This window comes from Batrachochytrium dendrobatidis, assembly GCF_000203795.2.
Source record: "Batrachochytrium dendrobatidis JAM81 unplaced genomic scaffold BATDEscaffold_1, whole genome shotgun sequence".
In the NCBI taxonomy this organism is placed as follows: domain Eukaryota; kingdom Fungi; phylum Chytridiomycota; class Chytridiomycetes; order Rhizophydiales; genus Batrachochytrium; species Batrachochytrium dendrobatidis.
Window position 1 is genome coordinate 3993435 of NW_006281099.1, and position 25879 is coordinate 4019313.

A 25879-nucleotide genomic window follows, 5' to 3' on the forward strand; every position below is an offset into this window, starting at 1 on the left:
TCAACTGGCAGTCCACGTGGCTTGTTCAACCCCAAATTTTCTGAATTTTAATCCGATTTTTGAGGTTGCCGAGAATACGATTATAGTGAGCATCAATTAGGATTCCAGGAATTCAAATAGCAAGCATGAAGTATATCTTTGCTCCACCTGCCAACAAGGGTCTTCAGCAACTCAACCATGCCTTGTTTGAATCCAGTCATACACTTCCTGCTTTGAAAATCCCTGCCCACGCATCTGGAATTGCCATGGAAACACTTCGTAGCCAGTAAGTCTCGTCAGTGTATTCGATGCTGATTGGCCTGGCATTTACTATCTGGATCAAACTGTATCTAAAGATTATGATCTATCCTACTTGTGCAGCATTCCTATTCAAATACAAACATTTTACCAAAACAGATAATAACTCGGTTCAACAACCGCTTGCTTTATAGTATTCTTGTAGCTCCTCGACTTCGCACTATTGTAGATGATCCAACTGACAAAAAATGGAGATTATTGCTACTTGATCCATCAATGGAAGCATCAGGTAGAGGCTCTATGAACTCATACCATTTTGCACAACTCTCGAATGTAGCTTATTCAAAACTGATCAATATCAAATGTATGGCTATTCTTGATAGAAATTAATGATCTTCCTAATCCTCTTAAAGAATTTGCGTTGAAGCATGAGGCTAAACTTGTTAAACATACGATCGAGCTTAAATACGATTATTGGACTTCAGGTAGATTCAAACTACGGTCGTATTCATGTTAATGGAATACCTTTATTCATCTTGCAGTCACTGTCTCTATTTTGCTTTGGAATAAGAAATAGTTGAATATTTGTTGTGCTTTCCTACTACAAATTGACTTGAATATACATTTCCCATTCAAACACAGCGCTCATCATATGATGCTCACAAACTATCGTTTTAAACGTGCTGCTTCTCTTTTTTTGGCATAGCCATACATTGTATAATCATCAAGTGTGATACTTGATTCACACATTACAATTCAGATATTGGGTTTGACTGTTCTCAAGTCTGTACAAGCTCTTGCTTGTATTCTAAAATCTCAGACATAATCTAGTTTAAAAACAAAGACTGCATGTCTTGGAAACGCAACAGTTGTTTTCATGCTAATCACCAGGAAAAAGATCGGTGGATTTTGTCAAGAAATTTACAAGATACTATGCTGTCCAGTAAATTTGGTGATATCAATTATTCCACAACACTGGCTGTTGACTATGTATCTTGACATCCTTGGTGCTTACATGAATACGACCGCAAAACTCGTTTATATATAAATCATCAGACTATATGATGATTTACAGATTCAATATTTAATTTGGTACTGTAGATCAAGTTTTAAGATCGATTTTGCCGGATGAGATGGAAACTCCGGGTGCATTTGAAACTGTCGGTCACATTGGTAAGAACTTTATACTTTTTATTTAGTTGGCATAAAGCACTAAATGAGTTTATTTTTCCTTTAGCTCATCTTAATCTGAGAGATCGATACCAACCATTTAAGCATATCATTGGACAAGTCATTTTAGATGTATGACATTGCATTTTATCATGTGTGCTGCTTTGCTATTATGATTCAATCTGTTGTTTTATTTACCTTTTGTATCTGTTTTGAATTGCAATTTATAACAGAAATCGTCTCATATCAAAACTGTAGTGAACAAATTAGACAACATTGACCACACCTTTCGCTTTTTCCAAATGGAAATTCTTGCTGGTATTAATGATATGAATGCCAAACTTGTAGGTCACAATGATGCATAAGATTTAATGCATCGCCACTATGGATGCATCATTTTGCTATATTTTTATCAGGTCCATTGTTAATCGAGTTTTTAGAAAGAGGGAGGATGTTTTTTTCATTTTGACTTTTCCAAGGTATATTGGAATTCTAGATTACAAGGAGAGCACGATCGAATCATTAAATTGTTTGGTCAGAACGATCTGATATGTGATGTATTTGCTGGAGTTGGTCCATTTGCATTACCGGCTGCTAAACACAAACGGTGTGTAGTATTTGCCAACGATTTGAATCCTCAATCGTTCAAATATTTGATGGAAAACATCAAACTCAACAAGGTACGCATGATTGGTTTTTTATATAAATCTGATTAAATCTGAATTTATTGAGATTTTAACGGATATCTTTTTTGCCTTGATCTACATAATTTGTAAAATAAAGCTTGAAACTCGAATACTGCCATTCAACATGGATGGACGCCAATTCATCAAACAGTCGCTAGAGGATCTAAATAATCCAGCGATCTGGAATAAGATTACCAAGCAAAAACCGACAAGCAATGACAAGAAGCGTAATAGAAAGGTCGAATCGCCAACAGTTGCTCCTTTGACTGATCAGCCCGCAATAAGTGGTATACGGCACTTTAAGCACTATGTAATGAATCTACCTGCAACTGCTATCGAGTTTCTAGGTATACTATGCTTGTTTGTGTTTATGATCTCCCGACTGTGTTTAAAAATTGTGTCGGAAATCTTTATACTATACTGATATAAATGATGCATTTTTTAGATGCGTTTCACGGTCTGTATAGTGGCATGCGTGATGTAATTATGGACTCCGACTTGCCCACGATTCACTGCCATTGCTTTTCCAATGCCAAAGACGTCAAGGCAGACGTGATTGAGGTGTGTCATTTTTTCATATCAGCCTTTCAATATTTGACATTTGAATGGTATGCTCAAGCATAATCACTTGGTCATAACGCTATATTTACTTTTTATATTTTGCCTACTTTATGAATATAGCGGGTAGAACGAGTGATTGGAATGCCGCTTGGATCCAATCTGATCATGGTCCATAGTGTTCGAACTGTAGCACCAAATAAGGACATGCTATGTATTTCCTTTCGACTCCCATCTGCCCTTGCATTTGCCGAACCCAAAATCCTTGGGAAAAGAAAAGGCTTAGAGACTGAGGAAAACTTGGTTTCTCAATCTGATGTTTCTAAATCTAGTGACAATATACTAGAGAAAGATACATAGAATACTGTAATACAATATATTAAAAGCATTACAGCCATCTATTTCGTTTGATTTTAAAACCAATTCTTGTTTATATTCAGTGTTTGGGTTTGCCTAGTGAGATTGACCATGGAAAGTCTTGAACGAGATCTTTATGGGCTCGATTATCACAGCCGTATTCACGTAAAATGGAACACTAAATGAGTGTCAAAATGCATGATAAACAGTCTCATATTTGGTGACAATCTTACTGGATAACATTATGTCTTTTGAACTCGTTAGTTGACTGGTTTTTGTGTTTATTCTTGTACAAAAATACAGTGAGTGATCACATTCCTGTTTCAATACATTCCACATCTTTTCAACCTCCAACTTTCCTTTTGTTCAAAACGAACATTTGAAGTAAGCATTGGGTGACCAACATAAAAACAACTGTTGCGTTATTGAGATATGTTGAACTAGAGCGCGAACGTATCTGATATTAAGATAACATAGTTTTAATAGAAAAAGTAATCAATTTTCAATAACAACGAATAGTTGACAATTGTTTATTCCAGAGCAAAAAAGTCATTACAAGATCAATACAAAAGTGGTTCATTTTACATGAATTACATTTTAAATCCAAAATCTTGTTCCGAGATTGAGTAGACTATAATGCAACTTCTAACGTGTCATCAACCCACTCGTTTTTATCATTAAATAGCGTATAATTGGTATTGATTCCCAGAGTACGAACATTCTCACAATACAAACAAGTAATGTCCACTTTCTTTGCAGAGGTATCTGTCATTCGACACATGAGTTAGATACTGGAAATCAAACAGGATCTTGCTGTAATTTTATGATTGGTTGCAAATAGTCGACAAGTTAAACTAACCATCTAGTCGCACTGTTGAAGAGATTCCTGGCACTAATGCACCATGGCATTTTTTGCAGATTGTCCGTTTAACGTGTGGATCACTGAATCCAAAAGATTGTGGTATCAAGTTTTCCAAGATTATCAGATTGATTCGTAGTTGATTCAGCAACGAATGCAATCCTTATTCAAAGTACTTACAGTCGAACAACAAGTTTCTTGGCGACATGTTTCATTTGATGTCCAAACATACGGCCAATGCCAGCAATGCTAGGCGTATATGGAGATGCAATGGGTGTGCGTTGCTGAGAAGTATACAAGTGTGCAGCCTGATATAAAAAGTTGAGTCGATGCATACAGTCCAAGTGCTGGGCTTTTGGTGGACGATTTAAGTCAATCTTTTTGGTCTGCTTGTCAGCCTGTTTCGCTTTACCTTTCTGTCTAATCTTTGCCGTCATGATTGAATGCAATGAATTGAAAACTTGCAAAACTGCAACATTTTGATTCAAGCTGTACTAGACTGCATTCGCGCAAAAGTGAAATATTTTTGTATTCATTTTGCAGAGACTAACATTGTTTTTCACAGGATAATCAAATATTCATATTACTAATTAGAGCAACATTTACTATTGGCTGTGAATAGAAACTCAAGCATTTACGTCATCAACATATTAATACTCGGCTATGCATGCATGGATCTCTATAGACCATATACCCCTTTTTGGCTCTAGCTACCTAAACCATTACAAACTGAATGCATATTTCAAAAAGAAAAATCAACACAATCAATGATTATTTTATTTTCTAGTGCTTTAAAAAAACATCAGTGACTTGATCCTCTGGAATCATCGTCGATTGGATGGTACAAGAGGTTTCAACGACAATCTTTCGTGGTTCCTCGATGTGGGAGCATTATAGCCTTGATATCGAGAATTCAAAGGTATGCCCACACCAGGCGAAATCTCGCCTATATCCTGATCCGTTCCAGAAAAAGAGCTTGTAGTACTGGCTCTAGCTACCCCAGCATTGAATTCATGTGCATTGTCATCTCTGGAAACGTATGATACGGACGAGTTTCGGCTTTCTCCGTGTCTACGACTAGATTTAAGAATCTCAGGATGGGTACGATTTGCAGACTTTTGCTGGAGTTTATCAAGAGGTTTGGAACGAGGTTTGGGTTTGGCAAGCTCTTTCTGATTGTACATTAGGGTTTTTGTTGCATGCATTATGAGTGGAATCGTCACAGTAATCACAATAGACATCAGAAGAAAGATAAACCAAATAGAATCCAAATCGGCACTATTATAAACCATGTTCAATAATAATCAAACGTATATTGATACATTTAGTGCCAATCAAGTGTTGAAAGCAGTGCAATCAGAAATACCAATACATCAATATCGCGATATTACTTACAGACCAACTCCGCATACTTGGTCTTGAAGAGTGTATGCTTGCTGAGCCATGCTAAAGCAATTTAATTGGTCTGACAATCGCAAGTATGAATTGGAAATCGATGTACTCATGGTATCTGCCATGAGAATTGAGACCTAGAAACACAAGTAGACTATTTAAAACACTGACATTCAAAAACATCACTGTGGAATTTGAAATGATCAAAATACTTGCGTTTGAAGATAATCCTATGCTATAGTTTCTTACTATTGCTGTCAGTTCAGTATAATATGAGATTGCGGTTGTTGTCGAGTTCTGTTCATAAAAGTCAGTTTACATGTCAGCCCAAAACTTTTTCAATATTTACTCGGACAAGGCAGTGGTCTAGATATTAATAAACTATACCTGGTACTGAGTAGTTTTGGAGCTTAAATTAGATACATCGGATACTAGCGAGGTAGTGTTTGCTGAAAACCAATCCAGTGTACTGCCACCAAGATTATCAATGCCTGAAATGATAGTGGTACATCTGGAACGAAAATCAATCAATGCATTGTTTTTATCTGCGTTGGTAGCACCTCCAGTGTATTGTAAATCGGACACCGTATAGCTGGATTGCATATTGCTCACGATCGATCGCAGTGTAGATAGCGCGTTTTTGAGTGCCGGAATTGACATTGCTGTTAGCATGGTCAGATTGGACGTGTTCAAAGTGCTAATGTTGAATGCAGTGACATTGGTAAAAAACTGTGCAGGTGGTGTGGATATTGGGAGATATGTTCTAAATGTAAAAGTACGATGTTTAGTGACTGCTACATTGTAAATCCATGACTACAATTACCCATTATTGGATCATGAAATAACCTTACTCGACATTAAGCTGAGGAGGTGCTTGAACAGACGGAATCGTCATCATCATCTGGCTTGTAATATTGGCTTGATTTGCATCGATGGCACCAAGTTCAACACCAGCAGATAGCAGCGTTTTATTACTCATACACACATTACGAACAATCAAAAGATTATTTATAGTGCTGGTAGCGATTGGGTAGTCTAAATATTTTTGAATAACGGGCGGCGACTCGTCAAATGTCATTCGACAACCTTGAACCATTTAGCCAATAAAGTTGAACATTGTAAGATGGTTTTCAGATAAACGGTTGATTCAAATCACTGTCATTGCAGTTACTTGCCTTCTGCCAACAATGCTGTTGAAACAAAGTACGCAATCGTGACAAAGACTACCAATGAAAACACAAACGAAGCTGCAATGATCTGGGCTCGAATACACACTGCATTTCCCAAAAATATTTCTATCCACCACATGAAGAAAAATAAAAGCACAAGTGCCGTGAGTGAAAGTTGGGCTAATTGTCTATATACGTTGATGGTGCTTATTGATGGCATGATGGTTTGGAGTTTTAATGTAAAGGAATCAAGACTCATCGATATGGCTACTGTGTATATATCAATTGGAGATATTGTCGAGAATTTTCTGGATACAACTGCACTTGCTATTAAGCGCACTAGAGCTAAAATAATATTATTAATCAAGTGTCAATATTGATGTCGATCCTGGCTAGTTTTTTGTAGACTTGAGCTTACCTTCAAGTGAGGTGTAAATTACAGTAGAGAGACTATCAGTTGTATTGTTTGCAATGGCCTGTCCATCACTCAGCATAACAGTTAGATTTTCTGGAAACTGGCTATATAGCTCGTTTAAACTAGGAAAAGAGCCAAAGTATGCATTTAGTATTGTCATGTTTGTGGAAATATCTGTTGGATTGAGCTTTTGTGAAGCTTGAATGGCATAATACTGATTGTTGGATCCAGGTATTGCAATATATGCGCTATTGATTGCCTGAATCGCCAACATCAGTGCATCGTAATCTAGCAAGCGACCGCGTCAAGCCAATTAAAAACCATGATATTAGCCAAAAGCAACGATACTGCATTTGTCTAGTCTTTACTTACAGGCTTGAACAGAAGTAAGTCCAGTTATGGCAGATGTTTGATCTGTTCCCCCTTGAACCAGCGACGAGTTTAAAGCTACACGATATCTCTCAGAGTCGGACAATGAAGTAAAGTATCCTTGGATACTTGCATTGGACACCGTAGCAAGGCGTGTGACATCTTGAGCAGTAACAGGGCTATACTGAGTCACATTATTTACTGTCAAAATGAGATCGATAAATCCTGCATCAATATCAGAAGGAATTGTATTGGCGATTTTCGATAGGCTTTGAACGAGCTGAATTGAAGTTGATTGAAAAGCCGATCCTGTTATTGTAATGAATCTACTTGCTTGATAGTTTCCAAGCACTAGAATGCTGTATTTTATGGATTATATGCAATACTTGAATATTTGACACTATTTTGATGCAATTCTAACAGTATTGAATGCAGTCATTTCAGTTTAAATATCATTCTTACATCAATATGAGGGTGAGGAGCGAAATGCCCAGCTTGATAATGAATTTTGATGAAGCTGAAGGCAGACCACGCGTTTCTGATCTGAATATCCGACGAACACAACATGCATACACTGACCAGTTGTATATGGCAGCCGCAATAAGATACAATGCCATACAAAATAGAATAGCAACAAGAAATCCATAGCCCTAAATAATTTGATTCGCAACAGTATTAGTTACTATTTAGGATTGTAGACTTGTATTTCGTTCAACACGTGGGTTCTAGTTGGATGGCCATGGCAAGTTTAAATATTGAACTTGCCGGAAAATACGAAGCCAAATCAGATATATTAATGGTTGATGTAGATATTGGAATATTTGTGTAGGAGTCGGGTTGAATTCTTAAAGTCGTTCTAAAGACACGAGCCACATTCGACAGCAAGGACAGACCACTGGGAGAGTCGCTGTACAGAAATACATCATTTTTTGTGGCTGGAATATAACGCCGATAAAGTTCTTGCATGAAAACTGATACTGGTATATGGTTTTGTTCAAACTAAAGCGTGGTGGATTTAGTAAAAGTTTGAAGGTATGATTTGCTTGTGAAGCATATTTGAATGGTCTTGCAGCCATATTCACGTAAAATGGAACGTTTATTCATCTTGCAATCACTGCCTCTATTTTGCTTTGGAATAAATAATGGTTGAATATTCCTTGTGCTTTTCTATTACAAACTAACTTTAATTGACATTTTCAATACTTCAATAAATACAACAACCATCATATAATACAACCAAACTATAGTTTTAAGCCGAGACTATCCTTTTTGGTAGTCACACATTACACAATCAACATACCCAGATATCGGGTTTAAACATTGGCAATACAGCTCATTTTTGCTGGGTCTTAAAAACTTGGACGCATTCGTGATCTAGTTCAAGAAAGCATCTCAGAAATGCAACGTTTGCTTAGTTGTTTTATACAAAATGACCACAAAAGAGAAAGACCAGTAAAATTTGTCAATAAGTTTAGATGACATGATATTGTTTAGTAAATGCAGCAGAGCCTGATACCGACTATTTCATGGGAATGTCAGTTTATTATATATTTTGACATTTGATGTTTCATTTACACAATACGGCTGTAATTGAAATCAGCAGTTTTAGATTCAAAATCCAAATGTATAGGCTTAAATCTCACTACCAATATAACAAATTGATATATATACGTTGGTAGATCGTTTCGATAAACTTGACCCAATCAAAAAAATTCGTCATTAGACTAGATAAAACATGTATCTTGCATTAATGTATAATTATTCTTGATACATTGTGGAGTAGTTAAAGCCTGTACATCTTGTAATGTATATTCATTATGGTGGTCACTTGACATGAATGCAAGCATTTCTTTTAGTTTTATGAACCTCCAGACTCATTTATACAAACCAAAAATATTTATCCAAAGTCTACTATTATTTGCCCTAATATCCTTTGTTCCACAGCGTGTGAAATCGACAAGCCAAAATATATCCACAAAGCAATTAGCTCTTCCACTTTTGCCTCACATTTCAAATATTCTTTTTTTAATATGGCAGCTAGTTCCAGGGCAGTAGATGGCGAGCTCCCGATTCTCAAGGGTGGAAAAAGTTTACTCACTGCTAAAGAGATTCCAATCGCAGCTCGAGCCAGAGGTACATGAGTTTTTATAGCTACATAGCCCATTTTATCGTGTGATATTGTTGATGTGGAGCTATATTGTGTATATGATGAGGACACTATGAATAGGCGTCGATTCGGTTTAAAACACGTCGCCATTAAATATACAAAACAATATCACCCGCTGCCACTAATAGTATAAATCATATACACTATGCGATATTGGACTGCAATCCAACATTCACTATTTTTTGTATTATATTTAACACTTGTAAACATTATGAATGGAAACTCATCAACTGGAATGAATTCGTGATACTACAATGAACCCGCCGGATTTTGTTTAACAATCTACCGACATTGATCACACGACAAATGCTGAACATCATGATCAATCGTGTCTACAACGGATAATCTGTCGCAAAAACTGTTTATTGGCGTTTAGGACCTGGACCGGCGGCTTATACTTTACCCCCGTATGTAAACTAGCTTTGAAATATGTTACTAATTTTAAAGTATACCGACTGTTCTTTATATAAAACTGTGTAATGATTTTGATCTTTAACGATATATTGATACAACACCATTTGTAGAACAATTGGTCCAGATGGAAAAGCCAAAGGAGTTCGTGCTCCAGCATACTCATTTGGAATTAAACTCAAGGCCGAGAAAAAAGGTGATTGAGCCCAGTCATGCATTTTTTACAGCTTTACTCAAACTTGACTGAAAGCATCTTAAAATGGCAGATATGTGAACAATTTACACTTTCAAGTCATTCAAAATATTTTAACCTTTTAATTGATGTTCTAGAGTTAACTCCTGGTCCCAACAAATTTTTCCCTCAAACAACACGTACCGGATTATCCAAAGGACCAGCATTTTCTCTTCAAGGTGGATTCAAAAAGCGAGGTAAGGCAAACATGCAATCTCATCAATCCTGCTACCGCGTGGTAAATTGGTGTTTATTTTTTGATATCTACAGAATCAAATTGCACGCAATCAATATTTATGCTATTTAAAAGGATTATATTGCTTTAACTATCTCGTATAATAAAATACTAATATGATTGAATAAATACATATTTAGCCACGGATGCTTCCGAAGCTGACTGTGATACTCTTGGAAAGGATACCCCAGGCAAGTCACCACTATGTTGCCAGTACATACAACTAGCATGCACTGATAATACTTACAATTTTATATAGGTCCAGGAAAATATAATCCGACATATATCCCGAGTAAGGAATCTAAAGCCCCTGCCTACAGTATTCAGCCACGACGTCAGACTGAAAAAAGCAAGTAGATATATACTTGAATGATAAAATAATAGATTTAGATCAGCTAATGCAATTCAAATACACCAATGTACTATTAACAATTATGCTTAGTTAATGAGAATCCAGGACCAGCTCAATGTAGGTGCATTGGATATATAAAGTCAAGGCTGAAATGTTAACCTGTGCACTTTACTTTTACTATCAAAACCAATTATAATTTGTGTAGATGAAATCAACTCAACATTGGGAATGCATCCAGTGGTAACTATTTCTGCTGCTGCTGCATACTCTATTCGATCTCAGCGGCCTATCAGGTGTAAGTAATTGAAAATTTAAACTATAATCAAATGTCAAGATATCAATAAGATCATAACATAGAAATCACAATTCTTTGCGTCAACTATATAGTGGATCAGCTTTCACCTGGACCAGCAGCGTATTCTCCAGTAACAAATTCCAAATTGAAGCATTCAGCACCAGCATATTCATTAGGAGCGCGATTGGATAAACCAGACTCGATCAAAGTTCCAAGAGTGCACAAGTCCAACAATCATGGCGAATCTACAGATCAAGGTAACAATAGTGTTGGAAAATATATTGATATAAGTTTGTTATGTACTGTGTTTAAAAGTCTATATATTTTGCTGTGAAATTGCCAACGTTCAATACAAAAGAATCAGATCAATTTGATGGTAAAAACCCAACACCTGGACCTGGACAATGTGAGTTTATAAATTGATTGCTGCATATTCTGTGTATCAAAAAGAATACTAGTTTAACAAAAATGGCTCATCAATAACAGATACCCCCAGCCTCAAATTTGTAAGACAAAATATTCCACGATTCTCGTTCCGATGTAAACACTCGGACTATGAGCTGTTTATACCAGACTGTCTAGAAGGAGGATTCTCACTTTAGTGGATTAAATCATTTACAGCCATATTCACGTAAAATGGAACGTTTATTCATCTTGCAATCACTGCCTCTATTTTGCTTTGGAATAAATAATGGTTGAATATTCCTTGTGCTTTTCTATTACAAACTAACTTTAATCGACATTTTCAATATTTCAATAAATACAACAACCATCATATAATACAACCAAACTATAGTTTTAAGCCGAGACTATCCTTTTTGGTAGTCACATTACACGATCAACATACCCAGATATCGGGTTTAAACATTGGCAATACAGCTCATTTTTGCTGGGTCTTAAAAACTTGGACGCATTCGTGATCTAGTTCAAGAAAGCATCTCAGAAATGCAGCTGTTGTTTTTATGCCAACCACGCAATGTTTAATTGTAGTACTTGGTTTGAATAAAGGGAAAGTTTGAGATTGAAGAATCTAGTCCAAATGTGCTTTCTTGATGTTGTTTTTTTGTAAATATCTGTAGACTGTTGATTTGAATAGCAAGATCATCTATTGCAACAGCGGTCTAACTTGTATTGACACGGTCAGTTTACCAAACGATCAAACTCAATATAGAACGTCACTCGTTTGGTCTTGTTCTGACACGAACATTAATGTTTCTAGTTTACATTGACTAAACAATTTTGTGGTTTAGAAAATCCATGTTTTTGAAATGCTGCAACAGTCTGTTTAATGCTGTTTGAATGATTCCAAAACAATGAAATTGACTTGTTCAAATAAATCGTTTTTTCGTGCGTTTTCAACCTTTTCGTCTTTAGCTGCAAAACCAATAACTAAACATGAACGGATCTAACGCTGTGTATGCCCAGGACGAATATGGTCGCCCCTTCATCATTGTTAGAGACCAGGGTAAATCTCGTATCAAGGGATTAGAGGCTCAAAAGGTAACCATTGCTCTATGATGTTCCTTTTTCTTCGATCTAGCCAGCCTGTATGTGTTCAACTACGATCTTGTAGCACTACCATTGAAGTAGATAAAGAGCACGACTACTTGCTTCATAAACTATACTTTATCTAGCTTGAGTCTCACTGGGTAGAGAGAGCTGCTGCTTTACTTTGGATCTCCACAGGATCATCATCGACTTGTGCGGAAGGAAATCAGGAAATGAAACGAGTCGGACAGACTGCTATTGAAAATGGCTATTCTTGGTCTCACACTATGTTCTTGTGATATTACTACCAATTAATACCTGATTGAAAGACGGCTGCTGCTATTGAATTGGCTTTGCTCTTCCTTATCTATTTGTTGGCGAATATCGGCTTGACTGATACTTCCGCCTAGTTTGTCTTGCTGGAATAATTTCACATCCCCGCTACCATTCAATAGTGAACCATTGCCTCCTACTTGTATACTTTTATTTCTTACCAAGTCCTATTTTAATGTTTTTAACACTTGACTGTATCTGATTGTTGAATCTAGTCTCATGTTTTGGCTGCAAAGGCAGTTGCAAGTATTCTTAAATCTTCGCTTGGTCCTCGAGGTATTCACTCTAAATCTTTGCTCATGCAATCAGTATTGCTATGATAATCTACCGAATTGATCTATCTAGCAATACTGATTGCGCTGTCACATTACTAATACTGTTTTTCGTATCTATATCCACTCTATTTAGGACTCGACAAGATTCTTATTTCCTCTGACGGAGATATCACCATTACTAACGACGGTGCAACTATTTTGGGTCAAATGGAGGTAGAGCATCAGATTGCCAAGTTATTGGTACAGCTTTCAAAAAGTCAAGACGATGAGATTGGTGATGGCACAACTGGCGTTGTTGGTCAGTATTACTTTCTGTTTAATTTGCAAACAATGTACTGGTACATTGTTTGGTGCTCACGTTAGCTGACTGTATATTGATCTAACTGTTCCGATTAGTTCTTGCTGGTGCATTGTTAGAGCAAGCCGAGATTTTGCTAGACAAAGGCATTCATCCTATCCGTATCTCTGATGGTTACGAGCGTGCGTGTGCCGTAGCAGTTGCTCATCTGGACACAATTGCCGATGAGATTACAATTGATAAGCAAAATTTAGATGTTCTTTTACGTACTGCCAAGACTTGTCTTGGATCTAAAATGTAGGTGTAGATTTGAAACTAAATCCTATGCACTGCATGGACTTTATTCACATGTTGCTATTCATCTGTTATTTTAGTGTTTCCAAATGTCATGACCATTTTGCCAAAATGGCTGTTGATGCAGTTCTTGCCGTTGCGGATCTTGATCGCAAAGATGTTGATTTTGAGCTCATCAAGGTTGACGGAAAGGTAGGAGGGTCGTTAGTTGACTCCAAACTTGTCATGGGTGTTGTGGTCGACAAGGACTTTTCCCATCCACAAATGCCCAAGGAACTCCATGACACCAAAATTGCTATCCTTACCTGTCCTTTCGAGCCCCCTAAGCCAAAGACCAAGCATCAACTGGATATCACATCTGTAGAAGAGTACGAAAAGCTACAAGCATACGAGAAGGAGAAGTTTGAGGAGATGGTAAAACAGGTCAAGGACTGTGGGGCTAATTTAGTTATTTGCCAGTGGGGCTTTGACGATGAGGCCAACCATTTACTTATGCAAAACGACCTTCCTGCTGTCAGATGGGTTGGTGGCCCCGAGCTTGAGGTACAAACTTGTATAATTTTGTTATGCTGGTCTGCTATTAGAAGTGTTTTTGAACCTAGTGCGAGTTGTATCTGATTGAATTCATGTCTGTATTTAAACAATTAATAATTCGCTTTAGCTGATTGCTATTGCCACCAACGGTCGCATTGTACCACGATTTGCAGAGCTTTCTGCCGAGAAGCTTGGCAAAGCAGGTCTTGTTCGTGAAGTTTCTTTTGGTACGACCAAAGATCGCATGCTTGTCATTGAACAATGCGCCAATACTCGCGCTGTTACTATTTTTGTCCGTGGTGGAAACAAGATGGTAGGCATTCAAGTGTTTTGTATTTAGAGCCACTAACTGGGATATGTTGTTTGATGCTAACTGCTACGACCTACTACTGAAATCTATATAGATTATTGATGAAGCCAAGCGCAGTCTTCACGATGCCATTTGCGTTGTTCGTAACCTTGTTCGTGACAGTCGTATTGTGTATGGTGGAGGTGCTGCTGAAATCACCTGTTCTCTTGCTGTTGCCAAAGCTGCAAATGAGGTATGTATTAAGCATCTTTTTTGCACTGATTTTCGTGTGCATACAGACGCAAGTTTAGTGCTTGCATGACTTGATTCGCTAACCCTATGATGTTTTTATTTAATACGCCCAATTTTCACTGATTGCAAACGTTAGATTTCATCGATTGAGCAATATGCCATGCGCGCCTTTGCATGCGCTCTTGATGCTGTTCCTCTTGCTCTTGCCGAAAACTCTGGTCTTTCTCCCATTGAAACCTTGGCAGAAATTAAATCACGCCACGTTACTGAAAAGAATTCTCATCTTGGTATTGACTGCAATCTCAAAGGTACAAACGACATGCGTGAGCAACATGTCTTTGACCCACTGATCTCTAAGCGATCTCAGTTGTATCTTGCTACTCAACTCGTCAAAATGGTGCTTAAAATTGACGATGTGATCCAACCCGGTGAAGCTGAACAGTAACAAGGTTGAATTCTGGATAATGAAGCACGGAATTTGTAATCATTTTAGGAACGGGTATATCCTGGCAATCTTTATTTCTACAGACTTGATTTGGCATTTAGTGATATTTTGAAGAAGGTTCTAGTGAGATAGTAACAGTTAATGAAAAATGCTTTCAAAAAACGTTGAATTCAATTGCAGCAAGTCCGACACATGAGTGAGAATCAAGCAGCACATCACGTGCTATACTTTCACTTGTACAACGAAATCTAAAGCAGTTTATTCCTGACAGCTAAACATCAACGGCAACAATGGCTAAAGGTGTGTTGTGTCTACTGATATTTGCAACAAGAATGGTGGAGAATACCATGAAATCATAGACTATATAGAGAGCCACTGTACTGGTTACATGGGTTGGGATTGCTTAAATCGACCTGTTTGATGCCAACACCCAAGTCAATCTGTAGTATAGTAATCGGGGTTTCTATAGACTTTATCAAACCTACAGTTTATCGTCAACTAACTAGCCAATTCTTTACTTTTTTCTGAATTTGTGCTTGATTTATAATCATCCATGGCTTTGGCGCTCATCAAACCCGCTCCGGATTGCAATAGTCCCTCGCAACTTTCGTCTTCTGGAGGAACTCGAAAAAGGTGAAAAGGGAATCGGCGATGGCACTATTAGCTACGGTCTTGCAAATGGCGAAGATTTGCTCATGACCAAGTGGCATGGAACTATAATCGGACCTGGCCATGTAAGATTAATATGCTAACTACGGTTTAAGCACTCCAATTCTAAACCGATATGGGTATTGGAAACCCAGATCTTCAAGACCAGTCGTTGGCTTGAGTCTATCTTCTCAAACTATAGTCATCTTTGAGATCTTAGAGCCTGACTTTTCGCATGGTTATACTTGTTCATTTTCACACCATCATTCGAATGGATCTAGACGGCCCACGAAAACAGGATTTACAGTCTTAAAATCACCTGTGGCGAAGACTACCCTGATCGACCTCCAGTTGTTAGTTTCTGTTCTAAAGTTAATCTTCCTTGTGTCAATCAGCAACACGGAAAGGTAAAACATTGTGAATTGACCTGTTAAAACTGGTTGATACGCATCCAAGATTCAGCGCATTTGATCTAGTTTATTGGTTTAGCGATCCCATTAATGTTTACTATATCTAGGTTGAAAAACTACCATGTCTTGACAACTGGAAACGAAGTTACACGATTGAAACTGTCCTGTCCGAGCTTCGCAAGTAAGATTTTTATTCCTTTAGATTGTAATGATGGGTTAGAATGTATTGGTCCACAATTCATTCCATTGTGATACTTGAATACACGACACTTGTTGATATAAATTGTGTACGTTGCGTGGCTTATAGGGAAATGGCTTCATCAGCAAACAAGAAGCTGTCTCAGCCAGCAGAAGGAACCATGTTTGCTGGGAACTAGAAGCTACCGGCGACTTGAATAAAAACTTGCTAAATTGTTCAATCTTTATAACCGATATTTCTAAACAAGTCGCCAATCACCAAATGCTTCAATATACTGTCTTGTTACTGTTGCTTTTCAAGTTATGTGCCCTGGTATCTGCGCTTATGTAATAGTCAATATGCTTTTTATTCAGTGGTGCTTTTGGGATCAGACTCACAGCACCTCGTACATGAACGTAATGTTGTTGGATAATATAGCAAAATATTTTCAAAAACTCGCCTTACAGTTCCGACCCCGCTTATATCTAAGCAAGTTTCCGCTCAGAGTAATAATGAGGAAAAAATCGAGATATCTCAGCCAAGTTTCAACAAAGCTAAACAGGCAAAATAATATCAGTTTGGTGTGTCAAGCCTTTTGCAATTCAACTCCGCTTGACCACGGTTTGCTAAATGACTGAATTCAAATCCGAGCATTGCCACCTTGACCTCTTGTCACCATCAAGGTTAAAATGAGTTAACGTCACACTAATTCCGTATGTTGCTTCTTCCTGAATCGACTCTATTGTTTTGGTCAGTTCTGTTGATTTGTAACCCTACAGCCCCATATCCTTCAATTTTTAGGGGAAATTTGATAAACCTAGCAAACTATCTGAAAACTTCTTTTCCAGAACAAATCTAATAGGCTTGACAGCTCAAAACAAGGTAAATCAACCAAAGTAGTAGAATAGACACAGCTTCCGCTTTGGTATTTAATTTTTAGATCTGCTCAAACATGCCCTTGCAATCTCATCTGACACTATATCTGTGGCTTATATAGATACAGACCTGATTATTGTTTTACAGAATGGATTTGTGCACAGCTTCATCAAGAGGTGCAGTTCAACAGGCTCAAACCTTGCTTCAAACGGGAATCGACCCAAATACTAGCTCAACTCGATGGAATGCTCGTCTAGCTTGCACTGTCGATTCATCTGCCTCTTCACATGAAAACAACGACGAAAATGCTGATTCTGATGTATATATGGCTTTGCCGTTACATTTGGCAGTTATTCATGGCCATTATGATATGGTGCAATTGCTGCTAGATCATGGCGCGTCGATGACAAAAAAAGACTCTAGAGATAGGTATGTTATGTAGTTATGGTCGGCAAAAAATAAACTCGGATTGTTGGCATAATAGTGTTGATGATTTGGATTTTGAGTTGTTGATGCATACGATCGTGTGCAAGACTGTTCGAATATCTGAATAGCTCGATTTTGGTTTACACCACAAATAACCGACCTTTCATCCTTTTTAAATTAAACTCTACACAAACCTGTGATAAAGAACGGCAATAATTTGCTGCATCTACGGATCATGCGATACTCTGACCATCACATCTCAAAACCAGTTGATAGTGACAAAAACTACGTCAAATCATATTGCCATAATGCGATTGTTACTTCGAATTTTGGTCAAAGACACACCCGACATGTTTGATGAGTGCGCTAACAATCCACAGAGTGGAAAATTGCTACGAGGTGTTACTCCACTTTGTCTGGCTGCTTATCTTGGCAAATCAGAAATGGTGCGCACATTGATTCAAAGTGGTGCCATGGCAAATGCTCAAGATCTCAATGGTACGTCTACAACCAAGGTTTTAGTTGGCAAGGGGTTAGTCAATTACCACCAACATGGTTTTGATTTTATTCCAAATATTATTTTCAAAACTGGATCGCTAATCGTTTGCATCCTTACATTCATTCTTGAAAATATGCATCATGTTCCAATCTTTAGGTTCGACGCCGCTAATGTATGCAGGTACGTATTGATTATTTTCATTAGATTTAGTATATTGCCCAACATGTATAGACATGTCCATATATGATGCGCGTGATTTAACTTTGGCAAATGCAAACCAATGCTATGTATAAAATCAGCTCGAGAAGGACATATAAAAGTCATTGACGTTTTGCTTTATTTCAATGCCTTGCCTTTGATTCAAGATAATTACGGATGGACAACTATTCAGTATGCTGCACCATTCCCACACATTGTCAATATGCTCAATGCCAAACAATCCACTTTAAACACTGCCTCAACTTCAATTCCACAAGCCGAGACTGTCAATATCGATTCGACACCATCTTCGTATCCAGTACTACCTAGATCAATTCAAAAAAACAGCGCGATGGTATCACCTTTAAATAAAGTAGCTCAACTTCCGCCATCGGCCAACCATCACAAAGTCTATCCACACTATTTTGAATCCAATACAGTCAATAACCAAGAAACCATCACGCCATCTGAACAGTACACTCTTTACTCATCCATCAAAGACGGCGACACTGCATTACTTAATACAGTATTAAGTGGTCCAAATGCGCACAAAGCAGTTCAATATACAGACCCTCAAAGTGGATTGACAGCTTTACAATATGCAGTACGACATCGGCCTCTACGAGCTATTGAATCCGTTCAAATTGTCCTCATGCTAATTCAGAAAGGAGCTGTCGCGTCCACACCGAATTATAAAACAAACAAGTGTGCTTTACATTATATATTGCGCAATCCATACATGATGAAGAAAGTAGACGAGCAAGGAGAAATAGCAGCTAGTACAAGTAGCATGACGGCTGAAAAAGAAAAAACTGAACTAGAACTCCTCAAACTAGCAGTGTATGAGATTGTCAAAATTTTACTGGATGCTGGTGCATTGCCTAGTGGTGCTGACGGAACTGGAAATCATCCGTTGCATTATGCTTGTCAAACAGGTGAAATCCAGCTAGTTCAGTTGCTGTTGGAGTATGGAGCAGATGTATTTGCACGAAACAGAAAAGGAAGGACGGCTATGCAAGAATGTTTATTTCCAGAAATTCGTTTCTTGTTGGAGACTGCTACAAAAACTCAATCTACAGGTGGGCAAAACACCAAGATTACTCATGGTACTGACAATACCTATTCAGCAAACACCATCAAACCTGAATCGGCTGTTTGTGTCAATGTACATACGACTTCTCCCACAATGGAAACGCATACTACTAAAAATCAAGCAAAACGAGCCATTACAAATCTATCAGACATGACCATCAAAAACCCGAATGATGTCGCGATGGAAAAAGATGGATCAGTGCTGCAGGCACAGATATGCTCACCCATTCCATCCCAAATTATTCAAGGTGGCATTCCAGAAGTAGTGCAGGTGTTGTCTATTAGTGCGCCTACTTCACTCCAATCCAATTCAACCCCTATCTCATCTATACAAACGCCCAATCCTATTTCAACACCCCAGCTTGTTCAAGAACCACAAACAGACTTGGCTGATGCGGAAATCCAAGCCTCGGATCATACTTTGATGAAACAAATCTACCGATCGCTTCGCTCATCTTCCTCAACATTTACTGACCTGCCTAATACAGACACGTTGACTCTTTTTAAACAACTTTTAGCTGACTCTGATCTTCGCTGCATGACTCTTGAACACGAGCTTGATCAAGCTATTTCAGACAAAACGGTCTGTTTAGCTGCGTCTCAAGATCATATTCGCCGTTTAGAGCAAGACGTGTTAATAGCAGAAGCTCGCACAGAAAAATCATCCAAAGAAGTACTAAAGCTACGCCAAGAGGTAGCATCTTTAGAGAAAAAGCTACAGGGTCTGCAAGGCGGGTCTGAGGCTTTAATGATGGCATATCAAAAGTCTTTAGACATGAGTCATCGATTGGCCAACGATGTTGATGAAAAGCAGGAGATGATTGGAAAATTGAAGCAGCAGATTTACGGTGGTCATCGGGATGAAGATGACGAGACTCTACAGGATAGAACGTTGGTTATGCTGGATTTATTGTGTAGTGCTGCTCAGTTTCAAGTGGATGCCATTGTAAACGATTTAGATCACAGAAAAGAGAGTTTAGAAAGTGTCAAGGCTCAAAGAATCGATCTACTTACTCGTGCTGGAAAGGACAAGGTTGAACCACTTGAAAGCGACGAAGATCTTTTGGGACAGTTTGATGATGCTGAGCGAGTGATTCTCGATAGTATTGAGCAGTGTAGGGCGTCCAAGGAATCCGCTCAGTCTATACTCGACGCGTCTATCAAGCAGTACACATACGAAAAGACTCAGCAGGCCGATCCCTTTGAGAATATTGGTAGTGATGTCACTGCGCATGATAAAGACACTGGAATAGAAGCGGTTGTTTCAGAAACGTGGTCCAACAAGTTTACTGACATTGAGCAATTACTTGATACGCTGTCATTTGAATCTACTCCACCTGAGCCTGTCACTCAGGATTTTCCCTATTCTCAATCTACCTATCACGTATATGTAAAAGCTACTGCAGGCGATGGCACACCACTCCGCGTTCCTCTTACAATGAACATTGTAGCTCGTCTTTTGCGAATCTCACACCAAACTCTTCGTCTAAAATCCCACACGCTACACAAATCAACTGAAGCAGCCCAAAAAGCACAAACACGGCTAGATCAGACTCAACAGAAGCTACAGGAAACAGCGCGACGTCTTTTGAATGCCAAGAACGAGCTAAAAGATCTATCTAGCAAGTTTTTGCGCATGGACAATGAAATGGTTGAAATTGAATGCAAGCTGGATGTAGTGAATGCGTCGAGAGTAGAAGAGATTCGAAGTCTAAGGCAGTTGGTGGATATATTGGTTGGTGGGTCTTGTACATCATGGGAATCTTCTGGCACAGACACGAAGGAGCAATTAAAGAATGGTGACTTGTCCATTCAGGAACACGAGGGCTTGGTAGGAGCAGTCAAGCATATGCTAGCTAGTGTTGATGCAAAATTGCTTAGAGATAAAGGAATCGATATAGCAGCCAAAGGAAGTGAGGTACCAGAAAGTGTTGCATTGGCATCGCATGCTGCATCCATCACTGCTGGGCAAAAAGACGCGGATCTGCATCGATATGCTTTACAGGCTCTTGCCGTAGTTCATATCTCTCTGCATCGACTTCAGACATATTGTGATAGTATTGGTGTGGCTTTACATGCTCTTCAAACAGAGAACAATCGTCTGAAAATGGCCCAATCCGAATCTTCATCTACAAAGAATTGCATAAAAAGTATTGATGGCGGCTCTTCCGATTGCTTGGTTAAAATGGCAGATGATCAACAGACACTGTCCGTTCCAACTACATCTGTCACACCTATCGATGCCACAGAACGAAATGTCGCTTTACCAAGCACGATATTGACATCTATTCCACCCACTTGTGCTCAATTAAATGCATCTCCACCTCTTGCACAAATCTCCACTCAACCCTTACCAGTCCTAACACCAAAGCCCCATGATCGTGAACAACTCGTTGTAAGCGTCAGCCCTATTACGCCTTTATTTGACTCAAGCATTTGGTCAGAATACCCATTTATATCAAACCATCTCCAAAACGAGAGTAGCGAAACCAGTTCTGAAAACGCATTTGCTCGTGCACAAACATCGACGCGTACCAACTCCATTGACCCTTATGCTTTGAACCATCAGCGTGTGGACGAGCCAATGAAGTTAGTGTTGCAGCCGCTTCCGCGAACGGCCTCTAGGTTTCCTACGCAGCTTCACTCAAGCTCAGTGCCCTCAGTGTCCCAGGTAGGGCTAGGGCCGCTGCGGTCTCCTGGATCAATGCCAGAGTTTGATCGAGTGGTAAAAGTTGATCCTCAGCAGAACTCGCTCTCGAGTGACGATTCCAACGTGCCGCCAGTGATGATTGTTGAGAAATCCATAGCCATGATGAAAGGGCAACAAGGAGATGATGCATCCATACAACCTGCCACTTTAGGAAAACGCCCAGCTGGTGGATTGAGTGCTACGGGTAAAGTCAGCGAGTATCTCGATGCACTCGAATCTTTAAAAGCAGATATGATAGGGGAACGTGGGCGTAGCGTTTCCAATGGGACTAGCTCGACACAGGGACTGAATTCACACAACAAGAAGTTGGCATACAAGGATATGGTGCGTAAGCTGATTGCGGCAATGAAAGCAGAGAGTGGGGTGGCCAATGAACCTGCGGCTCATTTCGAAACTGATGCCGGAAATCCAACAGCCCTGAATGCCAATACAGAGTTTCTTCCTGTATTGGACTGTCATGAGGGCGTTGACATCACATCGCCTACTCAAACACACAGCATCTCCGATTTGGGATTTTCAAGACTAGACACTCGACAGCTGAATCCACATCAACTCGAGATGGTTGATTCCACACAGATCGTGGCAGACACAGTCTTGAATTCCAACACATCAGAGGATGAAATACCGATTAGCGAGTTGGTAGCCCGTAATGAGCCACTTGACAATGGCACGAGTTACTGCTTCAATGATCGTCGTATGTGTATCAAACCACACACTCTGACCGTAAGCACCAAAGAAAATGATGTTAATATGAGCCGTCCAAGTGTTGAATTTGACAAGAGTGCCGCATTGAGTGTAAAGTCGCCATTGTCACCATTAAAACAAGCTTATATTGACATCAATGCAAGACTGGGTCTAGCACGTCCAGGAATATGACTGGATAGAGGCTTATTTGTAGACAAGTAGTGAATGGCAGATCCATTGCAAGATCAACCAATATATTTAAAAATAAATCAACAGTTGAATGGTCAGTGTTTATAAGATGCATTTATTGCCATATCAATTGAAAAAGTGGTGTAAGCCATCTATAACGATTTGTTTAGTGTCAACAGACACCAAGCCGATCAAAGAGCCCAACGGCATAGCAGGAAATAAGCTTTCGACTGAGATAAGCATGAGTGAACCAACACTTGGTGCAACACTTTACGGATGGCAGGATATGAGTGATGGAATGGATCGAAGAGCATATTTACATTGCCCGGAACGGATTAGCAGCATTGTCTTCGGGGACTCTGTCGTGGTCAGGGATCAAAGATACCAAAAAAGCAGAAACAATGTCTAGTAACTGATGATGAAAAGCAGGGGGCTCAGTGGCAGCAGACAGACCAGAAAGCTGAGTAGCGTCAGAATTAGAGGGGTTGAGAGGCTCCTGAGCCTGGTCTAGAGGCTTCCAGGAAGGAACCTGGATATAACCCATTTGACCCACAAATACAAGAAGGGCAGCAAGATGAAGGACGACGATTCGAGTGATGCTTGCATTCTGACAAAACATGAACAAAAGCACTGCTAGTTTTGCAATTAAAAAAAATGCATTCTGGTTATGGTCATTGCGTAGTTCTGGATCAGCAGCAGGGGGCTGAGGCGGTATGTTTCCGTGTGCCTGTCCTTGTGGAATGTGTTCCAGTAACTGTTCACCCTCTTGTTGCAGAGCCTCGATATGGGTTGCAGGATTGAGCGGTGGCTCAACCACGACAGTGGGATTGACCGAGTCCTGAGAGCTTTGTAGAATGGGCGTAGTTTTTATCGGGATATGTGGGTAGCTGGAAGCAGCATGAACAGCGTACAACATACCATTGATATTGACAACTTGGGGCCAGAAAGGATGTTGTAAAGATGGAGTCAGAGTGGTGGGTGTATGATGCAGATTGCCTACAGTTCCAGCATTATTCTGAGGCTGCATGCCGTTCATTCCCATAGCAGTCTGAATGTCAGGAGTGAGAGCACCGTGCGAGAGAGCAGCGGCATCGTCAAGAGTCTGAGCAGCTGCAGGAGTCACGACGTTGGGTCGCATTGTGGATAGTGATCGACTGTCGATTTCGAGGAGTTTAAATATCCACAAGTCACGTGTATTTAGATTGTTTGAATGAATCCAAGCTCGACTTTTATTCCAAAAATGTCCAAATCTGTTATTGAATCCACTGCTGGATCTACTCCTAGTTCTACTACTGGATCTAATCCTAGTTCTAATCCTAGTTCTACTCCTGGTTCTACTTCAATTCCTCATCCATTTCGATTTTCTTCTTCGGTACTCTTTATTTTACTCTTTATTTTATCTTGAATCACTCTAGTCTAACCAACTCATTCAATACTGATTAGAAACTGTCCATTTACGACTCTCCTGAACTGCAGTGTCCTACCAAACCTACTACCACTCCTCATGATTCGAGTCCTTACCGTACATTCTCTACCATCCGCACTCTCGCTACTTTCCAGGACAAACCAAATGATCTTGAACTGCTGATTCGTGATGTAATCTACTCTTGTTTTGGTTTAGATTGCTACTGATGCTCAGTTGGTTGTTCTAAACCACGTTATTGTATCGACCTTTAGGCTCGTTTGGAAACTACAAAGGCTTTTGCTTCAACTCGGGTAATATAATATCAATACTTGTCAACTTTCTATCAATATGACAATGCTGCCATCAGACATTTTAAAATTTTACTATAAACCTGTTCAATTGATACAAGGTTCAGGCACAGGGCATAGTCAACCACTGGCTAGCATTGGAAAAAAGTGCACAAGGTATTGAAATGCAATCAAGGTTGGTGGCTTCATATCAATTGTTAAACTTTTGAATTCTTGCTAGATGTGGTCGGGACGTATCATGAGCCTACAGAGGATTATATTCCTGGATTGATCTATGTCACCATTGCTGGATTTGCTGGATCTATTCTTGCTAAAAACAGTTGAGTTTAATTTGAAATGGACTCGAGCTGATTGACTTTGGATGATCACTAAAGGTTTGTTCTACTAGGCAATATTCTCGTGGGTCTGCTGGCTCCAGTTGCTGGCTCAATGGGTGCATTTGCTTACTACTTTCCAACCACTCTACAAAACATTGCCATGCAACGCCATGCAAGCACTGCTACTCCATTCAAGATTGGCAATCTGTCAGTTTCAGAGTATACATGCTCAGTGCTCGACAAGGCTGCGTCGACCCTGGGTATCACTCTCCCTTGGACAACCTCTGAGAAGAAATAGTTTGACAATAAAGTTGATCATTCACAGTAGACTATTTTAAACTCGAGTATCCATTGTAAAAGCTAACCCACAATTCAATTCAAAGTTGTTCATTCGAGTTTAATTATTGCTTGGCGTCTTGCTCGCCTTGCTCAACAAGATCAATAAAAAGTTGTTCAACATCACGCACATTCTCAAGGTAAAATTTGGCGTCTGTTTGTTTCTTTCCGACAGTTGCAGTCAATGCAGATTCAGATCCATTCAAAAGCGAAAACAGAGCTTCGTCAGTCTTGCCATCGCCAATGCATAAAAGAAAATCACAATCATTGGCTGCATCAAGATCTTTAAGAATTGCTCGAGCAGATGTGGCTTTATCCACCATCGATGGTCTGAGCTCGAGTGTTTTATTGCCAATCATGATCTGATACATTGATCAACCAATTAGAAATCTTGTCAACACTAAAAATTCAAATATTATCAGCAATCCTAATAATCAACTTACAGAAACGGCCAAATGGCTCAACAGTTTTTCCAAATTCACTTGAAGTTC

At 39.1% G+C, this 25879-nt stretch overlaps 10 protein-coding genes across 10 annotated transcripts; 7 read left to right on the forward strand and 3 right to left on the reverse strand.

Annotated features, from left to right (window-relative positions):
* Positions 1-89: 89 nt before the first annotated feature.
* Positions 90-3039, forward strand: BATDEDRAFT_85132 (tRNA (guanine) methyltransferase). Its single transcript, XM_006676096.1, has 10 exons — positions 90-265; positions 432-526; positions 621-722; positions 1339-1410; positions 1475-1539; positions 1641-1751; positions 1848-2087; positions 2191-2440; positions 2539-2654; positions 2775-3039. Exons 1-10 carry the CDS (start codon positions 126-128, stop codon positions 3009-3011), a joined length of 1428 nt encoding a protein of 475 aa, XP_006676159.1. The 5' UTR covers positions 90-125; the 3' UTR covers positions 3012-3039.
* Positions 3040-3256: 217 nt separating this feature from the next.
* Positions 3257-4305, reverse strand: BATDEDRAFT_85133 (uncharacterized protein; the record flags this gene model as incomplete). The annotated part of the gene is made up of 4 exons (XM_006676372.1): positions 3257-3465; positions 3603-3773; positions 3868-3950; positions 4048-4305. The coding sequence occupies 3 exons, from the start codon at positions 4302-4304 to the stop codon at positions 3640-3642; spliced, it is 474 nt and encodes a 157-aa protein (XP_006676435.1). The 3' UTR covers positions 3257-3465; positions 3603-3639.
* A 318-nt stretch (positions 4306-4623) lies between these two features.
* On the reverse strand, positions 4624-5496 carry BATDEDRAFT_31269 (uncharacterized protein). The gene is made up of 3 exons (XM_006675590.1): positions 5476-5496; positions 5263-5396; positions 4624-5145 (listed from the first exon to the last, which is right to left on the reverse strand). Exons 2-3 carry the CDS (start codon positions 5370-5372, stop codon positions 4692-4694), a joined length of 564 nt encoding a protein of 187 aa, XP_006675653.1. The 5' UTR covers positions 5373-5396; positions 5476-5496; the 3' UTR covers positions 4624-4691.
* A 3746-nt stretch (positions 5497-9242) lies between these two features.
* Positions 9243-11506, forward strand: BATDEDRAFT_22464 (uncharacterized protein; the record flags this gene model as incomplete). Its single annotated transcript, XM_006675514.1, has 12 exons — positions 9243-9345; positions 9756-9786; positions 9904-9986; positions 10121-10219; positions 10398-10463; positions 10517-10610; positions 10642-10676; positions 10700-10726; positions 10815-10904; positions 10997-11161; positions 11263-11310; positions 11391-11506. The coding sequence occupies 12 exons, from the start codon at positions 9243-9245 to the stop codon at positions 11504-11506; spliced, it is 957 nt and encodes a 318-aa protein (XP_006675577.1).
* Positions 11507-12280: 774 nt separating this feature from the next.
* BATDEDRAFT_15739 (chaperonin-containing T-complex subunit CCT5) lies at positions 12281-15158 on the forward strand. The gene is made up of 8 exons (XM_006675083.1): positions 12281-12404; positions 12941-13001; positions 13134-13298; positions 13397-13595; positions 13673-14135; positions 14254-14439; positions 14531-14668; positions 14804-15158. The coding sequence occupies exons 1-8, from the start codon at positions 12300-12302 to the stop codon at positions 15110-15112; spliced, it is 1626 nt and encodes a 541-aa protein (XP_006675146.1). The 5' UTR covers positions 12281-12299; the 3' UTR covers positions 15113-15158.
* A 244-nt stretch (positions 15159-15402) lies between these two features.
* BATDEDRAFT_85134 (E2 ubiquitin-conjugating protein MMS2) lies at positions 15403-16568 on the forward strand (the record flags this gene model as incomplete). Its single annotated transcript, XM_006676097.1, has 5 exons — positions 15403-15412; positions 15707-15846; positions 16042-16167; positions 16278-16351; positions 16478-16568. The coding sequence occupies 5 exons, from the start codon at positions 15403-15405 to the stop codon at positions 16545-16547; spliced, it is 420 nt and encodes a 139-aa protein (XP_006676160.1). The 3' UTR covers positions 16548-16568.
* An 804-nt stretch (positions 16569-17372) lies between these two features.
* Positions 17373-18396, forward strand: BATDEDRAFT_86031 (uncharacterized protein; the record flags this gene model as incomplete). The annotated part of the gene is made up of 3 exons (XM_006676098.1): positions 17373-17653; positions 17856-18182; positions 18306-18396. The coding sequence occupies 3 exons, from the start codon at positions 17373-17375 to the stop codon at positions 18394-18396; spliced, it is 699 nt and encodes a 232-aa protein (XP_006676161.1).
* A 174-nt stretch (positions 18397-18570) lies between these two features.
* Positions 18571-23025, forward strand: BATDEDRAFT_86032 (uncharacterized protein; the record flags this gene model as incomplete). The annotated part of the gene is made up of 1 exon (XM_006676099.1): positions 18571-23025. The coding sequence occupies one exon, from the start codon at positions 18571-18573 to the stop codon at positions 23023-23025; it is 4455 nt and encodes a 1484-aa protein (XP_006676162.1).
* A 93-nt stretch (positions 23026-23118) lies between these two features.
* BATDEDRAFT_36559 (uncharacterized protein) lies at positions 23119-24152 on the reverse strand. Its single transcript, XM_006675838.1, has one exon. It carries the CDS (start codon positions 24062-24064, stop codon positions 23339-23341), a length of 726 nt encoding a protein of 241 aa, XP_006675901.1. The 5' UTR covers positions 24065-24152; the 3' UTR covers positions 23119-23338.
* A 110-nt stretch (positions 24153-24262) lies between these two features.
* Positions 24263-25378, forward strand: BATDEDRAFT_34297 (uncharacterized protein; the record flags this gene model as incomplete). Its single annotated transcript, XM_006675752.1, has 6 exons — positions 24263-24394; positions 24466-24618; positions 24700-24738; positions 24837-24891; positions 24956-25054; positions 25124-25378. 6 exons carry the CDS (start codon positions 24263-24265, stop codon positions 25348-25350), a joined length of 705 nt encoding a protein of 234 aa, XP_006675815.1. The 3' UTR covers positions 25351-25378.
* Between the last annotated feature and the right edge of the window lie 501 nt (positions 25379-25879).

Excerpts from the sequence above, each read along its gene's own strand:
- BATDEDRAFT_15739 (XM_006675083.1), top strand. The coding sequence starts at position 12,300 with ATGAACGGATCTAACGCTGTGTATGCCCAGGACGAATATGGTCGCCCC. Across the intron at positions 14,136-14,253 it reads TTGGTGGCCCCGAGCTTGAG|CTGATTGCTATTGCCACCAA; the intron begins GTACAAACTTGT and ends AATTCGCTTTAG. Across the intron at positions 14,669-14,803 it reads TTGCCAAAGCTGCAAATGAG|ATTTCATCGATTGAGCAATA; the intron begins GTATGTATTAAG and ends TGCAAACGTTAG.
- BATDEDRAFT_85132 (XM_006676096.1), top strand. The coding sequence starts at position 126 with ATGAAGTATATCTTTGCTCCACCTGCCAACAAGGGTCTTCAGCAACTC. Across the intron at positions 2,088-2,190 it reads AAAACATCAAACTCAACAAG|CTTGAAACTCGAATACTGCC; the intron begins GTACGCATGATT and ends TGTAAAATAAAG. Across the intron at positions 2,441-2,538 it reads AACTGCTATCGAGTTTCTAG|ATGCGTTTCACGGTCTGTAT; the intron begins GTATACTATGCT and ends TGCATTTTTTAG.
- BATDEDRAFT_36559 (XM_006675838.1), bottom strand. The coding sequence starts at position 24,064 with ATGGGAATGAACGGCATGCAGCCTCAGAATAATGCTGGAACTGTAGGC.
- BATDEDRAFT_31269 (XM_006675590.1), bottom strand. The coding sequence starts at position 5,372 with ATGAGTACATCGATTTCCAATTCATACTTGCGATTGTCAGACCAATTA. Across the intron at positions 5,146-5,262 it reads CAAGTATGCGGAGTTGGTCT|TGCCGATTTGGATTCTATTT; the intron begins GTAAGTAATATC and ends GGTTTATAATAG.